Source organism: Aythya ferina (assembly GCF_964211825.1).
Source record: "Aythya ferina genome assembly, chromosome: 2".
In the NCBI taxonomy this organism is placed as follows: Eukaryota; Metazoa; Chordata; class Aves; order Anseriformes; family Anatidae; genus Aythya; species Aythya ferina.
In genome coordinates, this window is record NC_140297.1 from 43324025 (window position 1) to 43344191 (window position 20167).

At 39.0% G+C, this 20167-nt stretch overlaps 1 protein-coding gene and 1 long non-coding RNA gene across 4 annotated transcripts in view; both read right to left on the reverse strand.

Moving 5' to 3' along the window:
* LOC311432298 overlaps positions 1-20167 on the reverse strand; it is a 660648-nt gene that overhangs the window by 608851 nt on the left and 31630 nt on the right. The gene's annotated exons all lie outside the window — the stretch shown is intronic.
* Positions 1-20167, reverse strand: part of GADL1 (glutamate decarboxylase like 1) — an 83594-nt gene that overhangs the window by 38158 nt on the left and 25269 nt on the right. For all 3 annotated transcript variants that reach the window (XM_084508858.1, XM_084508859.1, XM_084508860.1), the window contains exons 9-13: positions 19466-19582; positions 13790-13854; positions 13461-13542; positions 6630-6829; positions 2282-2333 (exon numbers count right to left, since the gene is read on the reverse strand). In XM_084508858.1, coding sequence (XP_084364984.1) covers positions 2282-2333; positions 6630-6829; positions 13461-13542; positions 13790-13854; positions 19466-19582 — 516 coding nt within the window. The remainder of the gene's footprint in view (positions 1-2281; positions 2334-6629; positions 6830-13460; positions 13543-13789; positions 13855-19465; positions 19583-20167) is intronic.

Sequence of the window (20167 nt, forward strand, 5' to 3'; positions counted from 1 at the left end):
CACACAAACACGGACCCTGAAAAGGCAGCGATTTCCTCATGAATGCAAGCACTAGTTGACTGTTGGAGGGTTTATTTTAAAGCTGTTTAAAATCAGATGGCAGGACTAAGCAGATGGCATATATTATCATATTGCCTCCTTGATTGTCTCAGTTTCCTTTCACACATCAGATAACTTCATCCCCCTCTGAAAATACCATTCATCCCAGAAAGAAATAACTACCCCCAGCCACGCTTCACGATTACTTGTCATCTTCTCACAGCTCTTATCCAAGCAGGTAAGCAATTATACCACAGAGGAGTTCAAGATGACAGACGCACAACTGGCATTTCCAGGCTGTAGAGGAGTCCTCGCTACAGGACTTTCACTGCATGTATCTGAGGATCATCTTCCAAGCTTCTTGTCTGAAGTCCAACTTCCTTTCATAAAGGACTCACTTAACGGGGCCTAGCTGCCTACCAGCAGTCTTTCTTTAAATTCTCACTGCTTGTCCTCCTGTGCTCCTGAAAATTTCTTCTTAACCTCCCTCTCATAGCCCATACTATCGCACTCTTCCCAATCCCATTCTCAATCCATGTGTCCTTTTCCTGCAGGAACCAAACAACAATCTCTGCTCTCACCAACATCTTTCACACCTAAGGTGGATCTACCCTCTTCGCTAAGCTCTACACAACAGAGAAGGGTTATCTTTTTAATGAACTTGCCACTTTACTCATCATATGTTGTGTCATCATTTGCCCATCATATGTTGCTACCAGCACCCTTCATGTAAAGTTTCCCAGTATGCACTTCCAAATTAGCAGTTTTCAAAGGTAAACAGAAAAGTTTTACAAGTGGTATAAAATAGTTTTTAAATTTCATATTAATTCCAGCCTAACCTGGAATGCTTATTGGATCAACAAATGTAAACCAAATTTGGAAATTTGGTTCATCATTACATTTTTTGTTCTCCATGAGCTCTCTTCCTCCCCATGGTACTCACCCAGCTGTCTTTCACATACTTATATGTTCTAAAAATGACAGATCTTTTCAGTGCCTCTCAAGATATTAACCTCACTTACCAAAGAGCTGGGGATAGGAGAAAAAATTGAGATCTTTAGCCCTGCTCACTCTCTCCTAAGCAAGACCATCATAAGAGAAAAAAGCTGACAGGTTTAGCAAAGATGGGTGAAAACTACCTATTTTTGGTAGTTTTTAGGAAGATGGATGTAGAAATAGAATTAAGGAAAAAATATGGACTTCAATGATGAAAAGTTCATTTTAGGATCAAGATATTCTGATTATTCTTCCAGCACTCAGTCTCATCTGTAAGCCTGGCAGGCACTGCCTTTTTGCAATCAGACTCTTCTCTTTCACAGGAAAATGCTCCATTTATACACCCTAAGGCAATACAGGCCCAGAAGCTATCTATGAAAATGGGTAGACTGGTGGTAGGGAATAGAATCATAGAATCATAGAATATCCTGAGTTGGAAGGGACCCTTAAGGATCATCAAGTCCAACTCTCGACACCGCACAGGTCTACCCAAAAGTTCAGACCATGTGCCTAAGTTCACAGTCCAATCTCTTCTTAAATTCAGACAGGCTCGGTGCAGTGACCACTTCCCTGGGGAGCCTGTTCCAGTGTGCAACCACCCTCTCTGTGAAGAACCCCCTCCTGACGTCCAGCCTAAATTTCCCCTGCCTGAGCTTAACCCCGTTCCCGCGGGTCCTGTCACTAGTGTTAATGGAGAAAAGGTCTCCTGCCTCTTGACAACCCCTTACAAGGAAGTTGTAGACTGCGATGAGGTCTCCCCTCAGCCTCCTCTTCTCCAGGCTGAACAGGCCCAGTGACCTCAGCCGTTCCTCGTACGTCTTCCCCTCCAGGCCTTTCACCATCTTCGTAGCCCTCCTCTGGACACTTTCCAACAGTTTCATGTCCTTTTTATACTGTGGTGCCCAGAACTGCACACAGTACTCGAGGTGAGGCCGCACCAGCGCAGAGTAGAGCGGGACAATCACCTCCCTTGACCTACTAGCGATGCCGTTCTTGATGCACCCCAGGATACGATTGGCCCTCCTGGCTGCCAGGGCACACTGCTGGCTCATATTCAACTTGCTGTCTACCACGACCCCCAGATCCCTCTCTTCTAGGCATAGTATACAGAACATACTATGTGTCCAAGCACATCTGTGCATCGCAACTTATTAAGTTACACACTTCAAATACGAAATGGCATTTGGCTAAAAAGAACAAAGACAAACAACAGGCAAAAAAAATGTTAAATTCCATTTTCACTTACCTCCAGAAGAAGCAGGAATCCCTCTCTTTTCTTAATTTCCTCCACTAGATATCTGTAATTAAAAACACAGGGTTTTATGACATTGAACAATACAATACTTAGAGGCAACAACAGAAAAGGCCTTAAACACATAAACATCTTTTTTTTTTTTAATTATTATTTTATTTTATTTTATTTCCCCGCCCGACTTGAAGAAACCACAGAGTTAAACCTCATTTCTACCTGCTGTGAAAATACAGTAGCTATCAGCTCCTGGAAACAAATAAAGGCAACAACCAGCCAAGGAGTACTGAGAAGAGGCCAAATTCTGTCCTCAGGCACAGATTTTCAGTGGAGCCACATGGCACAAATTGATCCTATTTACATCAGGCTGTGAACTTTCCTGATGCAAATTTCTATTGATGCTGTTCTCTACAAATTAATTCCTCAATCTCTTTTCCTCAAGTGCTGATGCTGTGCTGCCATCTTATTTCATGGTCACCCTGACATTTCTTGCACTATTACCATTGTCACCAGGATCTTGGCCCAGAACTTAAGTTTCCACGTACTTCAAAAGACCGTCAGTTTTCCTGCTACTGTCCTTGTCCCGTACTTCACAAAACAGTGCACATTTCCCTTCAGTGAGCCTCTGCTGTTGCACAATAATCCCTGGGCATCCTATGCTAACAATGCACTAAAATAAATATTTCTTGTATCATTCACCTGTCAGCATGGGAAAAAAAAAAAAAAGAAAAGAAAAGAAAAAAAAAAAAACTTCAATACAAAGATGGATTGATGGATTTGAATTCAAACTTTGGATCCAAACAGCACCAATTTTTTTAAAACATGACTTCAACTTTGCCACTAGCAGGTGTCACTCCAGCATTTTTTTGAAGCAAAGAGGACAATTTGTCATAGCTAGGGCTCTTTTAATTACATGCCTTCTCAAAGCCTTCCCAATGAAAACTCCAAAGAAATTACCTCAAACTCATACAGCATTCCCATGTCAACAGAATTTTAGTCTTCTACACAAAGGTATTGCTGTCTAATAGTAATAAAACAGAGGCAGTTAAACTACAGATTTTGTATAAATATGCTCTTTTGTTTCATTAATTCAGCACTTCCCTGCCTGCAGCTGCCTTATTGGTCATCACACGAATAATTCTTTTATTCACTCCTAGAGGAAGAAAAATACTGTTAGAATAACCCCCCTTGGTACTATTCACATGCCTGAAATCTGCCTTCACAGGGACACCACTAGCACAGCTGTATCCACAAAGCCTGAGATTCAGCAGACGTGCTGCAGAAACTGGTTGGCTAGGAAGGCAGTAAACAATACCCTAGATGGTCTAATTTTTTCAAAACAGAGCATGGGGAGTTGCCACGTTGTTTATCATTAACAAGTATTGTGCATGTGACTCATTACCTCTTAGCACACGTCCCCGTAAAATGATTGCTGTGACAAAGTGCCAGCTCCCAACAGCACAGCTCTATGAGTTGTACCAAACTGTGCACTGCTGAGGTGTTTCTCTTCACTGCAATAAGTCAATGATCTGGATCTTGTCTGCCACGACCATTGAAATCCTACTGTGTGTTGTTGTTTGTTACCTGGCTGTTAATTCCCAAGCTACTGTTTAGGTTGAAAGCAAGGCATACTGAAAGGCATGCAGGAGGATAGATATAACTGGGGAGGGAACCTGCTTCTGTAGGTGAATTTAAGCAAAAACAAGTTCAGTGCTTCCATTCTGTTGATTAGAAGATTCTTGTCTGTGTTGAAAAACATCTATCATAATCAGCAGGCCATTCACAAAACAGTGGCCCTCAAACCATTTCTTAATTTAATCCTGAAAAAAAGCAAACAAACAACAACAAAAAAAACTCTTCAAAGAGATCTAAGTATGAACACGTATTTTTTTGAGGTCTTAAAGTGTGTTAGAGCTACTTTTCATTTCATAATACCCTGCTCTCTTACCACAAGCACCTTTTTTCTTATACCACTGTCTGACATAGGATATCTGATGCTGGTCAAGCTCACAACACCGTTAATCATGTTCCTAACTACACTGCCAATGGCCTAAGAAGGCAGCCATTAGAAAAATCCATCACCCATGATTTATCTTGCCAGGACCATTTGATGGCAGTGGAGTAATTTACTCTGTGCATCTTTCCACAGTTGACAGAGGAGTTTTATTATCATGTCACGTTTGCAGAATGTCAGAAGGGCTCAAGTCTCAGTGAGGACTGGAGTGCACAGAGAAGTGCTATTTGCTACGATTAAGCCTTGCAGAAAGTGAGGGGTGGGGAACTGCAGCAAACGTGGATGTATGTCTGTTAAAAGTAGGTGTTGTCAACAGAGTGATCAGGCATAAAAACTGCAAAGATACTGAAGCATAAAGTGAAGAGGTGGATAATTACATCTAATATATTAGGGCTATCTACCATGTTGAAAACATGATTCACCTCTAAACCAAGAAGAAATTGATGGAATAGCCAATAAGCAAAGTTTGATGCAACAGAAATGCATGACTGCAATTACCCTAAAGCCTTTGCAGCTCTGCCTATCCATGGAAAATAATCTTGCTCTCAAATTGTATAGCCAATGCACCAGTTCCAGCATTAATCCAGGTCTCTGTTCAGGAGCACTGAAATACTATCTTTGCAACATCAAAAGAAAACCTACTGTAACAAAACAGGAGAAAGGCTGCACAGCTGTTGAGTAGTTAAGAGACCTGGCACAGTGCCCAGTAAACCTGATGTCTCAACTGCAAAGTGCCCATGTCCACGCAAATTCCAGAGAGCAATGCAGCTACTGTAAAGAATACACTTCATCAGATAATGACAAAGAATTAATTTTCTTCTTCAAACAAGGAAAAAAAAAACAACACCATTCTGTCCTTAGAAACAAATTCAGCTTAGAAGCTGAATCCTAACATTCAAAGAAAATATCGATCCCAGAAAGGTCATTAATCACTACGTTCAGTTAGATGACCTTGGCCAGTGACCTTGATAAGGCTGAATTCGCCTACTGATAGTGCAATGAATTACATAGTCTGTACAGACACAGACCACTACAATGCTCAGGAACAAAAACAAGGTGCAATCTAACCAGAAGATTTTAAGAACACATAATCTGTCGAATAATGAGCGGCTTTGAAGAAATAGAGAATAAGGCCAGAGCTCATGAGCTCATTTGGGATTTTCTGGGTTTGCTTCTTTCTTACTTTTTTTTTTTTTCCATTTCTAATCTACTCTGGTTTTACGTCATAGATGTTTCAACTTCTTCTTTAAAGTGACTTTCTTAAAGTGAGAACATTCCTTTAGTTTTCTGTAAACATTCAGTTCTTTTAAACTTGGTAGTTCATATCAAAAATATAATGCCAATATGATAGAGGTGACTGTTTTTAAATATTAATGATTTGCATTATAGTAGTGTGTAGCTAGCCCAGGAGTGAATGAAGATGTTGATGCAGTTTTATCTTGAATACATTTTGAACATACTTCAATTGAATTGTTTCTAATGGGACATTATCTTATTTCAAGACCATATTTTCTATTAGAAGACAAAACAACTCGTGTATGGAAGTTTATTTCCAGAAACTGAGACATCATCATCACTTTAGAAACACCTTCTAGCAAGAATTTTATGGAATTCACTTGTGAAACCATGTGCTACAAGACCAAAAAGATAGTAAAAATTGAAAATGGAGAAAAAACACCAGAAAAAGACATGCTTCAGTCCCTAATGGAATATACTATAAGCATTAAGAATTTCAGCAAACCCATGAAGAAAAAATAAACATACATTAGCTCTGAGCAACCTCAGCAACCTGCCGTTATCTTCGTATAGCTCTACTACACCCTAACATTAACAGAGCATCCTCATGTTTCCCCACAACAATACTTTTCTGTGTTGTCTCAGTCATGAGGAATGAAGTGGACACAAGAATGGAAAATTCACTTCTTGCTAGACACAGCTTAGAACCTGGCACATGGTGCCTGTTTTACATTAATACCAGAACATACATTTAAGAGTTAGAAGAGGGAGGGGATGCTGGTAGATGCTGTCCTACATATGGTTCAGATAACATGGATGTTAAACAAAGTATATCAATAGTTGAATTCAGACTCTTTTTTTAACTGACATCTATGCTTATTGCTACAAGTAGTAATTACTATTAAATATTGCAGCAAATTTAATCACACTAGTTATTACTGCTATTGCCAATAGTTTTTTTCTTGTGTTATACAGAAAGAAAAGGGGGGAAAAAGTAACAGTTTGGTCTGTTCCAAGATAAGAACTGTTAGCACTGTCAACATTTCAGACAGTCAATGACACAGAGTAGACATCTTCAAAATTGTGAGGAGGTACCTAGCCAAAGCCAGTGCCCTGTTCACTCTCTCCTCGAGGCCTGTGGTTCCCAGTGCCTTCCACATCAGCCAGAATTTGAATGCATCCGGACGCCTGCTGCACTGAATGGACTTGTCACCAGTGTCATAGCTGACATCGTAGAACTTGTCCTGCTGGAACAGGTACGCAGCCTTGGCAGAGTAACACTTCTTCAGGAGGCCCTATCAGAAACACAACACAGGCTTAGATTGCTGATAGGCATTGTTAAATTTTTTTATCTTCACAAGCCAAAGCATTTTTTCCTGTCTGTACCAATCATTTAGTAAAAGAGAACTGGATGTGCATGTCACCATTCACAGCTTACAGCATTGTTTAAGAACCCTGGAAGAACCCAGTAAAGTCAGCATTGACCACACAATTTTTATTTTTTTTTTTTCTGATTATTTACTTCCTAGTGTCACTGAAGAGCTGTAGGTTGAAGAGCAATTCTGCCCCAAATCTCAAGAAACCATGGGAGCAGGTACCACAGAAACAGCTGCCCAAACAGATGAATGTGTGGGTAAGGAGGAGAAGGGGAAGCCTGTGTCCACTGCTACAGCCTGTAGGTTGGAAGAACAGCCTGAAAAGCTTCCAGGAAGTTCAGAAATGGCTCAGTCTGTTTCTTCTTTCCTCTGACAAAAGACTTCACATATGGCACAGTTAGTTATGGGTAAAGAATATTTCAGCCCCAAACCCAAGTGTTTTCCTGTTACCAGTAGAGAGCTTCTGAAGATTTAGCATATGTTAATCTGACTGTTTTAGTGGAAACACCACCGACAGATTAGCATAACCCCATGTCTCATCTCCATTCACAGTTCTGACAACTTTAACATTTGAAAATAAGTCTCAGAAAATTACTTTAGTGCAAACTAACTATGATTTGTTAATGAAATTATTTTCATTCAGCAATCTCCAGCCTCCAATTTTTAGGAGATTGTCTGGGCAGAAATGGCCAGCAGAAAACAGACAAAAATCAATGAGTACAGTGGCATGCTCCAGCAAAGAACAAAGCTGGGAAATAGAAAGCAGAGAGGCTGTTAAAGGTTTAAAGGTGCAGGTGAGGAAAAGAGACACAGGACTGGCCCATTGGCTGAAGGATAAGAAGTAGAGACAAGGGCTAGCAGAAAGGAAGTTACGAGAGCAGAGATGAGGGTGGTCCTGCAATGGGCCCAGGAGACAGGACAGGTTTGTGGATTTGTCAGGGCAATTAAAAGAGGGTGAGAAAAAAAAAAATCTGTAAGGTGATACTAGAATAGAAATTCAGATGAGTTTCAAAACATGGCTACAGCACCCGATTCAGATCTGCAAATGTGTATTTAAGTGACAGTTGAACCAGAAGTCTTCCATACAGCAAAGACCAAGGAACAGAAGCACACAACATGGTAAAAGATGCTAAACTACTCTAGCAAATAACAATTCATTTCTCAGTTGAACATCACTCTCCAGTTTTGAACCAACTGAACAGGCTTTTCACATATCACAGCCATTTTTCTGCATCTGCAGCAACTTTGACTTCGAAACGGCAGACAGGGTCTGACATTTCTCTTAGTCAAAGTATGATATTCCTGCAACAGAGGTACAGTTTTTAATCAATGTTACAGTACACTACTGGTAACTTTAGCACTGACAGTAAAATAGAGAAAAAGACTTCAAGACAAGGAATTCAAAGAACACATGAAAATGAGAAATAGTCCACTGGCATAAACAGGATAAAGTTTCCCTCTCTCCTAGCCTTTTCAATTCCCTCTGTCAATATTTTTAAAAAGAAAAGAAAAAAAAAAAAAAAAAAAAAAGGAAGAAAAAAAAAAAGGGAAAGAAAAGATGCCATGAACACCTATTTGTAAAGCACAAAAGGAGAAAAACAACCTTGAAGAAAGCTTCTCCACTACTTCTGCAGGGATTTGACAATCCTATTGTAATACCCCGGTTTGCAAAAAGGACAGCAAATTCAGTATGAACTCTCTAGCCCCAGGACCAGCACATTCAGCCTTGTGAGAGGACAGTTTGTGTGACAGCTTGGGAAGAAAGGGATAGTGGCTGCTAAGAATTATAATGTGCTGCTGCAGCTCACTGTAGCATTAGCTGGAAAGACAGTGCTGGGCCTAGTATTTTTGCAGCACCTCAGATTCTCACAACACTTTCCAGCTTTTTCAGAGGAAAAACAAAAGGCAAAAAGATGACACTGGAAACTGAAGAAAAGTCAAGCACTGACACATCCATCCTTCACCGCTTTTATACAGCTCTGTGTTCTCTGTTGCCCAACAGGAAAGGGAATCTATTTGTCAAGACATTGTGCCATGCTCATTTAGATCTCTGTACCTAAATCTTTAAATAAAAAATAAATTTTAAAATTAAAAAATAAAAAGAGAGAGAGAGAAAAGAAAGCAAACAAAAAAGTCAGCAACACCCCCAAATTGAAGTTAATTGCTTTGTTTATCACTGACTTTAAAGTTCTGCATCATGTTTCTGCAGCGAGTGTATAGCAGGGCCAGTTAATGTGGGGTTATCTTCTGCATTATCAGAACATGATACAGCTGCACGGTGGACACCACAGGATATTAGCTCCCCCAGTGTCCATCATCTGAGAAATAACTTCTGTTTGTCACAAGAAATTTTAACTTGGTATTATTACAGAAGGAGTCAGACAAATGTTCTAGAGTGAAAAGCCAAGCAAGAACAAATATCTCAGTGAATTCAAATTCCTGAGAAGATCTTTCATCTAAAAAAACAAACAAACAAAAACACAGGTACTCTCCTACTCTCCTGGTGCATCCAAAGCTGACAAGACATGCTGGCTTGATGATCTTTTTCCATCTGTTCATTTTACTGATAACACAACATGCTCAAGAAAACCCGTTGAAGATGTTGCCTACTGTCAATCTCCAGAGGCAAGGACAGTAATGTCCCCTCGCACATCACTAGAGCAGACAGGAGAAGAAATGAAAATCACGTGTTGTGCAAGGGAAAGGGAATATTCCAGACCAGTGCAAAAAGCAAGGTGGAGAACAAAGGGGGAAGAGAACGGAAAAGTTGCAGGATAGGCTGTTGGGCTGAGGAAAAGAAAAAGAAAAAAATCCAAGATAAGTTTTCTGCTCAAAAAAGCAATTACTCCTTGATCTCTAGTGTCTTGAAAGGAATAGACTCAAACAAGCTGAGGACATAAGATGTCATCTCAGTTTTCCCATTGAAATGAAGGAAAAGTAGAAAAAAATGAAAGAAAAATATGCTTTCTAACTCAATATTATCAGTCCCAAGATGATCCTGATGACTGTCCGCACAGTAACTGAACTGCTCCAGCAACTTGGGAAAATTGCAACCATTTCATTAGAACTGTCTCGCTTGCAAATTTGTGATTCTTCCTTCAGTATCTTTTATCTGTTTCTGTCCTTTGATCAGAAGCTAACGGTAGTTCTCTGCCTTATATTGAGGCTGTTAGAGTTTCAGAAAATGGAAATACTATTTTCATAAAGGCCCTGGTCCGCTATGAAGTTTCAAGCAACTTTTCATTTCGATTAAGTCTACAGATAGTTGTTATGTGTTATAATTAGTGGCATATAAATGAATAATTATTGATACTAAAACAAATATAGACAAGCTCCAGTTTCTTATGGTACATAATTCAAAACACCTTTTTCCTCATTGAACAGACTTATCTACAGCAACTCTTCTGATCTCCCTCCATTTCCATTACTAAGTGAACTTGAATTTTGTTAACAAAACATGAACAGCTTTTTCCTCCCAAGACAAACGTCTTCTTGATTTGCTTCATCTGAAGCAAAAAGGATGATCTTTTGAATGGCATATTTGAAAATTCTCAAAAGCAGTGTATTACAAAAGGCCATCCCTGTAATTCATTTCAAGAGGTGAGAAGGAGCTCTCAGTAGTACTAAACCCAAATAGAAAACAAGTTTGTTTCCTGCAGCTGCTCTGGAAAGAAATTAGTGAAGTAGATATCTTTGTGACACTGCTAACGATGAGGAAGAGATTACACTGCAGGTATGTTTACCATGATCAATCAGTAATGCTCTGTGCTAAACTAGGACTTCATTAGGTACATTCTTTTAGATTTTATTTTTAACTTTATTCGTTAGAATTCTCTTGGTTTCCTAGAACTGATTACTAATTACCTAACCTAGTGCTGCACTTAAAGATCTGAAGAATCACAGAACTTTGGCATTTGTGATAAATATTAGTTCCCCGTGTGTATGGTGACAGTAATCATGTTTACACAGACTACAGAAGAAACAAATTGGAATAGGTCTGGTTTTAAAAGAAAATGCACAACCTAAAACTGATTCATAGCATTTTAAGAACATTCAAGAACAAAGTTCACTTACTAAAGTTTTGAGAATATCAGTCCCCGTAGCTGTGTTTAAACTGTCACTGCAATTCACATCAGAGCAATACAGGTATGTTCTGAGTAAGTCTCTCATCACAAAAGTGATGAAAGTTATTCAGTGCATGGCAGTGAAGAAGGGATAGCTGTGCATTTCTTGAGTGATTTAAGCACTGAAAAGCCATTGTCATTGATCTGAGCTTTTTCAGAGGATTAACCAATCTCTCTTTTCCTTTGGTGAAAACACTTCTCCCTTCTAATCAAGTCAAACACATATTTCTCTCTTCTATCTCTAACTTCTTTGGAAACCACTCCTATTTACTTTCATCGAGGTGAGAAGATTGCCTCTTATCAGCATTTCTCTGCAGTTTAAATATTTTCCTATATAGATTTTCAAAATAGGAGATAAACACAGTATTTCATTCTAAAAATCTAGCTGCAATCTAGCCTTAAGACTATTGGCATTGCCAAACCAAATGGCTTCACCCTGCAGAAGGACCTGGGTAGGTTGGATTGATGGGCAGAGGCCAATGGGATGAGGTTCAACAAGGCTAAGTGCCGGGTCCTGCACTTTGACCACAACAACTCCATGCAGCGCTACAGGCTTGGGGCAGAGTGGCTGGAAAGCTGTGCAGAGGAGGAGGAGGAGGATCTGGGGATGAAAGTAAAGCAAGGTTCTTCCAGTAAAGTGTCATAAATATTCATTTGATTTTTTTTTTCCTTAAAGATTTATATTCTACTTTTTTCAAAAAGCTGAAGAAAGTACCCAAGTTTGGACATGTTTCTTTTTGCGTAAGGTCTGCACTGGCACAAACATAAAATGCATAAGTGCCAGTTTTCTAGGAGTTAAACCCTGACTAAAACACCTTCTCCTCCCCATGCAGCAAAGTGTTCTATTTTCTAGAACATATCTCACTGTACAACTGGATCTGATTGTATGAGAGGTGAAAACACAGAAGTATTGCTGACCAACTACCTAAAATTGTTATCTACAAGTATTTCTGGCACAATGTTGCATAGCTGTGATCTGGAAGTGGAATAGGATTGCTCTACCAGCCATCACTCTTCATGGAAGGAGAGCCCGGCAGTTGGAACAATGTTTGTAAAGTGACTCTAAATGCCAAGGCAGCTAGAATATTTCATTCCTCTCTGTTTCTTTCCTCTCTCTTTCGGAGAAGTTTCCAGTATGCAGCAAAAGTAGCCTAATCATTACCTGAGGCTACATCTACATACTGGGCCTAATTAGTTACAAATACAGCACTGAATTCTTCCCAAGCCTGCAATTTAGAGACTACATTAACCTTAGTCAATAACTTCATTCTGCTTGTTTTTCATCCTGAAATAAAGGTAAAATGATGGACAGGTAGTTCTGGAATCTGTAATCCTCTTTAATCCCACAGACTCTAGTCTAAGGAAACGAGGAAGCATACTTCTCCTTGCTACCCTGCCACATCTCACCCATGATTTGGAGTGATCTGCTCCAAGGGAGCACTGATTAGCATCTATGCTCTTCAGTCCTCATTAGTTCTTACTACCAGGAGTTAGTAAGCAGCTACATGGACAGCTAACCACTAGCAGCTGAATGGAATCCATCAGCTGCTTTGACAGAGACTTATAAAAGTGATTTACAAGCCATGGCCACAAAACAGTGATGCAAACCTCAGGGACTCCATATCCTCACAATGTTCAGTCATTGATGAACGTAGATAAAACTTATCCCGATGCTAGAGAATGGACATAAGCTTTTGCAGTGCTGAGTCTGCAATGGTGCTTCAAATAATTAGGCTCTTACTAGTTTCTTTATTAAGGTAGAAGAATTCCATAAAGATATAAACAGGGACTTCAATCACATTGCAGACTAAAGTGTCTTTTGTGTCACTTGACATCAGAGCTTTGTTGTTTATTTGCTAGATTTTTTTCACTATGCATGTTTTTTGGAAAGTCCCAGTCATCCTAGTAATGAAGAAAAAAATGAGCACAGCAAGGAAAGAAGGCTCTGCATCTTTGGCTGCATGCACTTCAACTCCTTTCTCACCCTGGTACACCCATGCAAGGTGATACAGAGAGTAGCTCTGTCTACATGGCATTCTTTAAACAGAGATGCAGTGCTGTTGCAGTCCTAGTGGATGATAGCTGTTCTGGTGACTTTGATGAGCTTAGTGTTTAAACTGCTAGAGACACAGGTGACAAAATACTCAATTCTGAATATAAATGCACAGAAGCAAACTAGAAAGGGCACCAGCTGCATTTGAACATTGATGAGTATAGTGACTTGGATCAGCTTGGCCCTTCTCTTAGTCACCCTTTACTAATTTCTTGGTGAAATTCAAAACAGTGTCATACAGCTTTTGCACCACAGTGTAGTAAAACTGACTCAGCTGTTTTCTTATCTCCACTTCCTCATTGCAGCAATGACAGTCTACTGCATTAAAAAATTAGGAAAAAAAAAAAACAAAAACAAAAACGGAAGGACTTACAGAGTTGTCTTTCACCAGAAGAGCACAGCACTGGATTCCAGCCAACAGCATTTTATGGGGATTCCAAGCAACAGAATCAGCCCTGCAAAATTCATAAAAGGAGATAGGGGAGAAGGCATAGGAATTGCACCTATAATCACTGGTACGAGAGGCAAAAATGCCCAAATGCAACCCAAGCAGATAAATCAGTTTTTCCAATTTTTCCGCATACCCATAGGTTTAGCAATCCCTCCAGTTAATGACAATACGCATTCTGAAAAATACAGCTCTCATGGAGGCTTGTCTATCTCAATCCCTGTAAGTGTGCCCGTAAACTAAAACTGACTTACCTGTGGATGCCACGAAGAAGTCTGCAATGCTTCCTTGATATCAAAGCTGAGCCACCCCAAGAAGCCTATTGGAAAAATTACAAAGCCAAGACAATGTTATTTGTATAAAGTTCTTGGTGCTCTCTGATAATGCTTCAATCAAGGATTACTGACAATGTTTTTATCTTATTTGAAATTTAGTTTATTACATGGTTAGTGGACTAAATTTTGCTTTTAGCAGCAGCTACAAACAAAGGTGGTTGCCTGAGACTATGCCTAAAATAGAGGAACCAAGGGTTTGTGCCATTATGTGAACCACAAGCTATGTTTTCACTTCTGTGTATGCAACAGCATGAATTGAAGGGCTTCTGCATAACCAGGACATAGGAGGTGGTTCTGTTCCTCCAGCCTAAACCTAAGCAATGACAGTCAAAAGACCCATTTTGTACACATTCCTCCTCCTAGCTTTTTCCTTTGTGAGAGTTTCTCACAAAGGAAGAGAGAATGATAATCTCTGCCAATTGCAAAGCCCGGGCTCAAATACTCAGTGGAGTTTTGATACAAAAAGTGAAGTCAGTGAGTAGGTAATAGCAGCATTTCTGTGACCAGCAATCTCACTGATGTTAAAATGGTGTAGCATTCACCACATCGATCTCAGGTCATCTAAGAACTAGCTGTGTGGCCTAAGCATCAGTGAGGCATTCTCTGTAGTGAGTAGCTCTCCACTGACATTCTTTATCAAGTGTCCTCTTATCTATTTTAGATACCTGTCTTTGAGTGACACCTTCGCAGATGTCTCTCTCCATGCACTACAAAAGGAGCTCAGACAATAAGCATAAATTACACAAGTTTGACTTCTGGCCGCCTTAAGTTAGGGAAGGTGACTTGTCTATGAATTCAGCAAGGACCAGACATCACCCACTAGCTGCAGTAAATCTTCATTTCTCAAGCAACATTTATCCATGGGGTCAGGGTGGTGCGGTGAGAGCACACAACAAAAAACAGAATGCATGTCATATATTGCATTTGAGAAAATATTATTAAATATGAAAAAAGGGATTTCAGCATTCATACAGACAGAATCCACAAAAGAAAGTTCCCTGTGAAATGAGCAAGGCTCCTCAGAGATGCAGAAGAGGCATCAGTCCAAAAAACACCCGGACTCAGCATATCATAAAAAAAAGATTCATATATTTTGGATTACTGAGGAAGAAAACACTGCTGTGAAGATTCCTGATCTAAATATAATGCGGTCATACTTGCTCGCCTTTAGGTGCTCTGTTTGTTGGTTGTTTTTTTGTTTTTGGTTTGGTTTGGTTTTTGGGGCGGGGGTGCTTGGGGGGGAGTTGCTTTTGGTTTTTGCTTGAAAACAAACAAAACAGCTGTGAGAGCTGATCTATGAATTAAGCATCAGTTTTTGCTTTATAGGTCATATATTAGGGAAAAAATCTGCTGTTTCTGGGAGACAGGAATAGTAAAAGCTCATGAGGGAAATGAACGGTTAAAAACTTGTCCTAACACTTATCATTCTCATTAATGCAAAACACAAACACCACATCATATTTTATGTTGTCATGCTCACAACATTCGTGCTGAGAAAAAGGCTGCTGCTCAATCTACTTTTGGAACCTAAGAAAGGAAATTATTTGCCTCAAATTTCACAGTAAACCAGTGACAGAACCATGATGTCAAACTGGGTTCCCGAGCTAGCCCAAACTAGCCATGTTACTGAAGGACGATCAACTCTTTATAGCTAGATTTTGCTCTTCTCTTTCTATAATACAGTCAAAGTAGTCATTAAATTATTCCCCAATTTTTACAATTCATAAGCAATGCACTGGCAGACAATAAATCTTTTAAAAATTTGCATCCAAAGCTGTTGGTATTTGGAATAATTGACATTTTCACACCATTCTGAAAAAAATAGGACTAGGAAGGCACTCAAGTGTTCATCTCACCTGTGTGCCACCCCCAAAGGCAGGATCAGCCATACCTATGGCATTCCTGTCAAACATTTGTAGAGATTATTAACCACCGAACATACCCATTTTGGGATTAATATCAGAGTGAAAGATAAGGTGAAACTGCTGCCTACACAACCCAATTGGTACTTCCGTCTACCTTCATTTTAAAAACTACTGCTATGTATCTTGAAGAGAGGTATGATAGGTCCAGGCATCTCTACCACCTCCCAGTCTCTCCTGGAGCCACAGTACCACAAGATGAATTTGTGCTCTGTGCTTCTTTACTCAGTTCATAGACTAAGTGCTTAGAGATCCAGGGCTGGCAAAAACCAAATGTGAACGAGAAGGCACCCAAGGATACCGAGAATCACTGGCTTTGTCTGTTTTTAAAGAGCTCTAATGATGGAGGCTGCAAAACTTAGCCACCTAATTTATGTTTAACAATAACAACCCTACAGATTGAAATGTCAGTCCTAGACGGTGTTACCCCTTGTATCTGCAGTGGCCATGGAAAACACATTATTTTCTTCTTGTAGCAGCTTTTAAAGTATCTGTAGAGTATTGCATATAGTCTCTTTATCTTTTCTAGTTTAAATAACATCACTGCTTTTAATCTTTCTTCATTGGTCATAACTTCTGGATATGATTCCATTTATCTTCACCGCTCTACTCCTTTCTAATCTTTATCCTGTAGGTCCTTAACCTCCTTGATATTCAGCTTTTTATTTGGACACAGTCTGGATAAGGCAGATGAAGCACCAAGCAGAAAGAATTATTTTATGTATCTTTAGTCAAAGAAGCTGTCAAGATGTTTATCCCAACTGCACAGGCTTAAGACTGATGATCTGTGATGCACTGCAAACCCTGTATCTTTTTCTGGGGATCTGCTATCTAGCCAACATTCCCCAGATGTTTGTGCAGCTGATTATTGGAGCTTAAACCTAGAGCACTATCTACATTGAACTACAGCCTGTTTTTTCCACTTTTTTTCTTTAAACTGTCAAGATCTCCATCTTCTAATCCTGTCCTCCCACTAATTCTTGCAGTTCTGTGTCATCTTCATATTATCTTCAAATTTAGTCAGTGGAATTTTTTTTCATCCAAGTTATTAATGAAAATACTGGGTAACTTCTAACCTAGGATAGACCTCTCCTGATTTCTACTCAAAATATTCTCCACCTTTCAGCAGTGAACCACTAATAACTGCTCTCCGAGTATGATTTTCCAGCCAGGTTTTCACTCACTGCCACTGTTGCAGCTTGGCAGGCTTTCTGATGAGAATTTCCTATGAGTTATTGGCAAGACACAGTAAATGAACTGCTTCTTCTTGCACAAGACTAGCGAAAGAAGGTTTGATTGCCATAACCAATGTATGAATACTATAATGTGCACAAAATATGGTTACTGCACTGGCTGTTGAGTGGCTTGACTGCTGAGATAATTTCATCATATTGGTATTGTCCTGAAACTTTTTCCTTAAGTCCCTTTTTCTCTTCAGTTTTGTCTCCATGTGAGAACTTATCTGCAATTTCTGACTCCAATTAAATTTAACTTCCCGAAACCCACTAATTTTATGTTGATGTTCTCACATTCACCCCTCCTACAAATCATGAGCTTTATCATTTCACACTTAATGAAAAGCCTCCCTAAGGCAACCATATCAATATTTGGTATCAGAAAATATTCTGAAATAAGATACATCAGTGTAAAACTGCAAGTAACATCACAGACTTTCATGTAATAACTGTATAAACTGTTCTCAAGATCATTTGCAGTAGATAATGCTGATTCCCACCAATGCTGGCCCTAAATTACAGCTTTCCCTGTTTTAAAATGATTGTTTTAATAGTACTGTATATTTTTTTTCCTCCTAAGTTACAGCAGGCCCAAAAAGTAGTACACGCTGTAAGAATCATTCAGCTGGAAACCAGACCTTTCAGAGGAATGCAGATCCTGGAAAGGTTTCCAACACTATGTTCTTGCCTATAAGGCTAGAAGGAGGTAGGCTTGCTTAAAGGCAAATTAAAAAAAATCTCAAACTCTTCACTATGTTTCTTATACACACTATGTTTCTTATACACTATTTCTGATCTCACTGTACTTTTCCTATTATTATTCCAGTAAACCTATTTTTAATGGTGCTGTGAGATAAAAAGGTCACATTATGAATTACAGTCTGCTCATTTTACCATATCACATTTTTATATATACATATGTCTGATATCACTTACACACAAAGGTTCCAGTCTCTTCCCTATGCCCTGCTCCCATATAAATAGTCAGAAACTTTAAACGAAAATAAAATATCCATGCACTCAACTTTTGACAGTTCAACAGAGGGTGAAAGAAAAAATGGAAAATGCACTGATAGAACTCCTAAGAACCAATCAAGGCTGAGAATTCATTGAGAGGTTCATAACATGAATCCCATCTTAATAGAAAGATTAGTCTTCTAGACCAAAAGCTACCCAATTTATGATTGTACATTTGTTATTCTACCAGCAATCAATTAACATCTGACAGCTACAGTCACTGTGAAAACAGAAAATTAACTTTAAGATATTCACTGACATTTTTACCCTAGCTTAACAGGAGGTAAAGTTGGAAGAAGAAATGTAATTATTTACAAAACACTAGCAACTGCTTATGAAATATAGTTCAGAGTACTGCCCAGGTTCATCCCACCTAACTGAAGTTATTCAGCTGCAGGGAATGGGTTAGGAGACTACACATCATCCTCCTGCTGAACATCTGCTGGGTCATCCTCACCAGCATACAACCACAAGGAAGTTCTGCAGGCACTTTAAATACTAGGGCTGAATTTTGTCGTTTTGCCTCCAAGAAAATGAAATTTTGAATCACACACACAGAAACTTTATTTATTAATGTCTGAGCCATTTTTTATTTGAAATGCACATCCGTGTCTATGTTATTTTTCTTTAAATACTCAACATTAAGCAAATACTTAAAAATTTAAAGCAGGTCTAAAAGTCTCTATTAATGTTGCTTCAGATTCTCTCATTGTTCCATGGATTTTTGCACAGCCATTCTGGGTTTGTGGCATTATCACTATAAAGAGAATCCAGTTTTAGAAAATATGAAGAGACCTACTTTTAGAAAAATACATTTATAGCTAACTCCTCCAGGTAATAAAAGGACTCAGTGATTATTCCAAAAAGGCTCATGAATGGATTTTTAAAGCCAAAGCTAAAATTATAAAGAAATGACTCAATAAAAAAAATTTGAACCATTTAGGAAAACTTCAGGGGACCTACAGAAAACTAACCTGTGAATATGAAACCGAATAATTTATTGTCATTTGAGCCAGAAGCATACCTTCATTTTAACCTGTATGAACCATGCACCGCAATTCTAACATGTCCGTTCTCCAATAGACTGTGAAAACAATCTGAAATTCTAGTTGTATATAATCATCCTTGAATCATTTTTGCAGTAGCAAGAAGGAACAGGAAATTGATTTTAAAATCATTTTGAAATATAACCTAACAATGACAAGGAAGTTTTGACTGCTTGTCACAAGCAAATTATTTGCTGGTTTTCAGCTGATGGAACACAGACAAATCAGGAAGTTTTTCTGCTCTCTATGCAAAATGTATATATATATATTAAAGCCCAGCTTACTACTACACAGAAAAACATTAACAGTCAAAGAAAAATATCAATTATTAAAAAAAAATAAAATTAAAGAAAACTACACAGTATACAAACTCACGTCTACATGAAGCCAGAGGCCATGCTTTTCACAGATATCAGCAATTTCATCCAGAGGATCAAATGCTCCCAGCACTGTTGTGCCTGCAGTAGCACAGACAAGAAATGGTGCTGACCCCTGCAATAGGATTCAAAACAAAAAATTGTCATTCGCACTGCTCATTTCCTCCAGTATATTTGGAGAGCTGAAGTATAAAAGTATAACAAGGTCTTGGAAAGTAGGACAGAAATGTGACAGTCTACATTTTAGTTTCCCAGCACTGAGAGCCTCATGTAGAAGTTACTGCATTTAAAAAGTGCTGACTATTTAAAAAAAAAAAAAAAAAAAAAAAAAGTATTTCCAGCTAACACCATCACAGGGCAGACTTCACCAGCTTCAGACTGTTTTGACAGATGTTAGTTTTGTCAAGATGAAAGCACTCTGGATATTCGACATCTCTTTGTACACTGATTTTCATTTCTCAGTCTTCCCCATTTTACTACTATATTTTGCTGCCGTTCTGCCAAACACAAATCAAGCTATTAGTTCAGCCAGCAGGCTACCCCTCAGGGACATGACTCACCCCTCTAGGGACTTCACCTGCATTCCCTCTACAATGCCTATGGCTCTTTGCTGAGGGAAAAGGAACCTTCATTTAGGGAACATGACTTGCCTTGGGCAGCACTGGCATACACCACAACTGGGACAGTCATCGCTATCTGA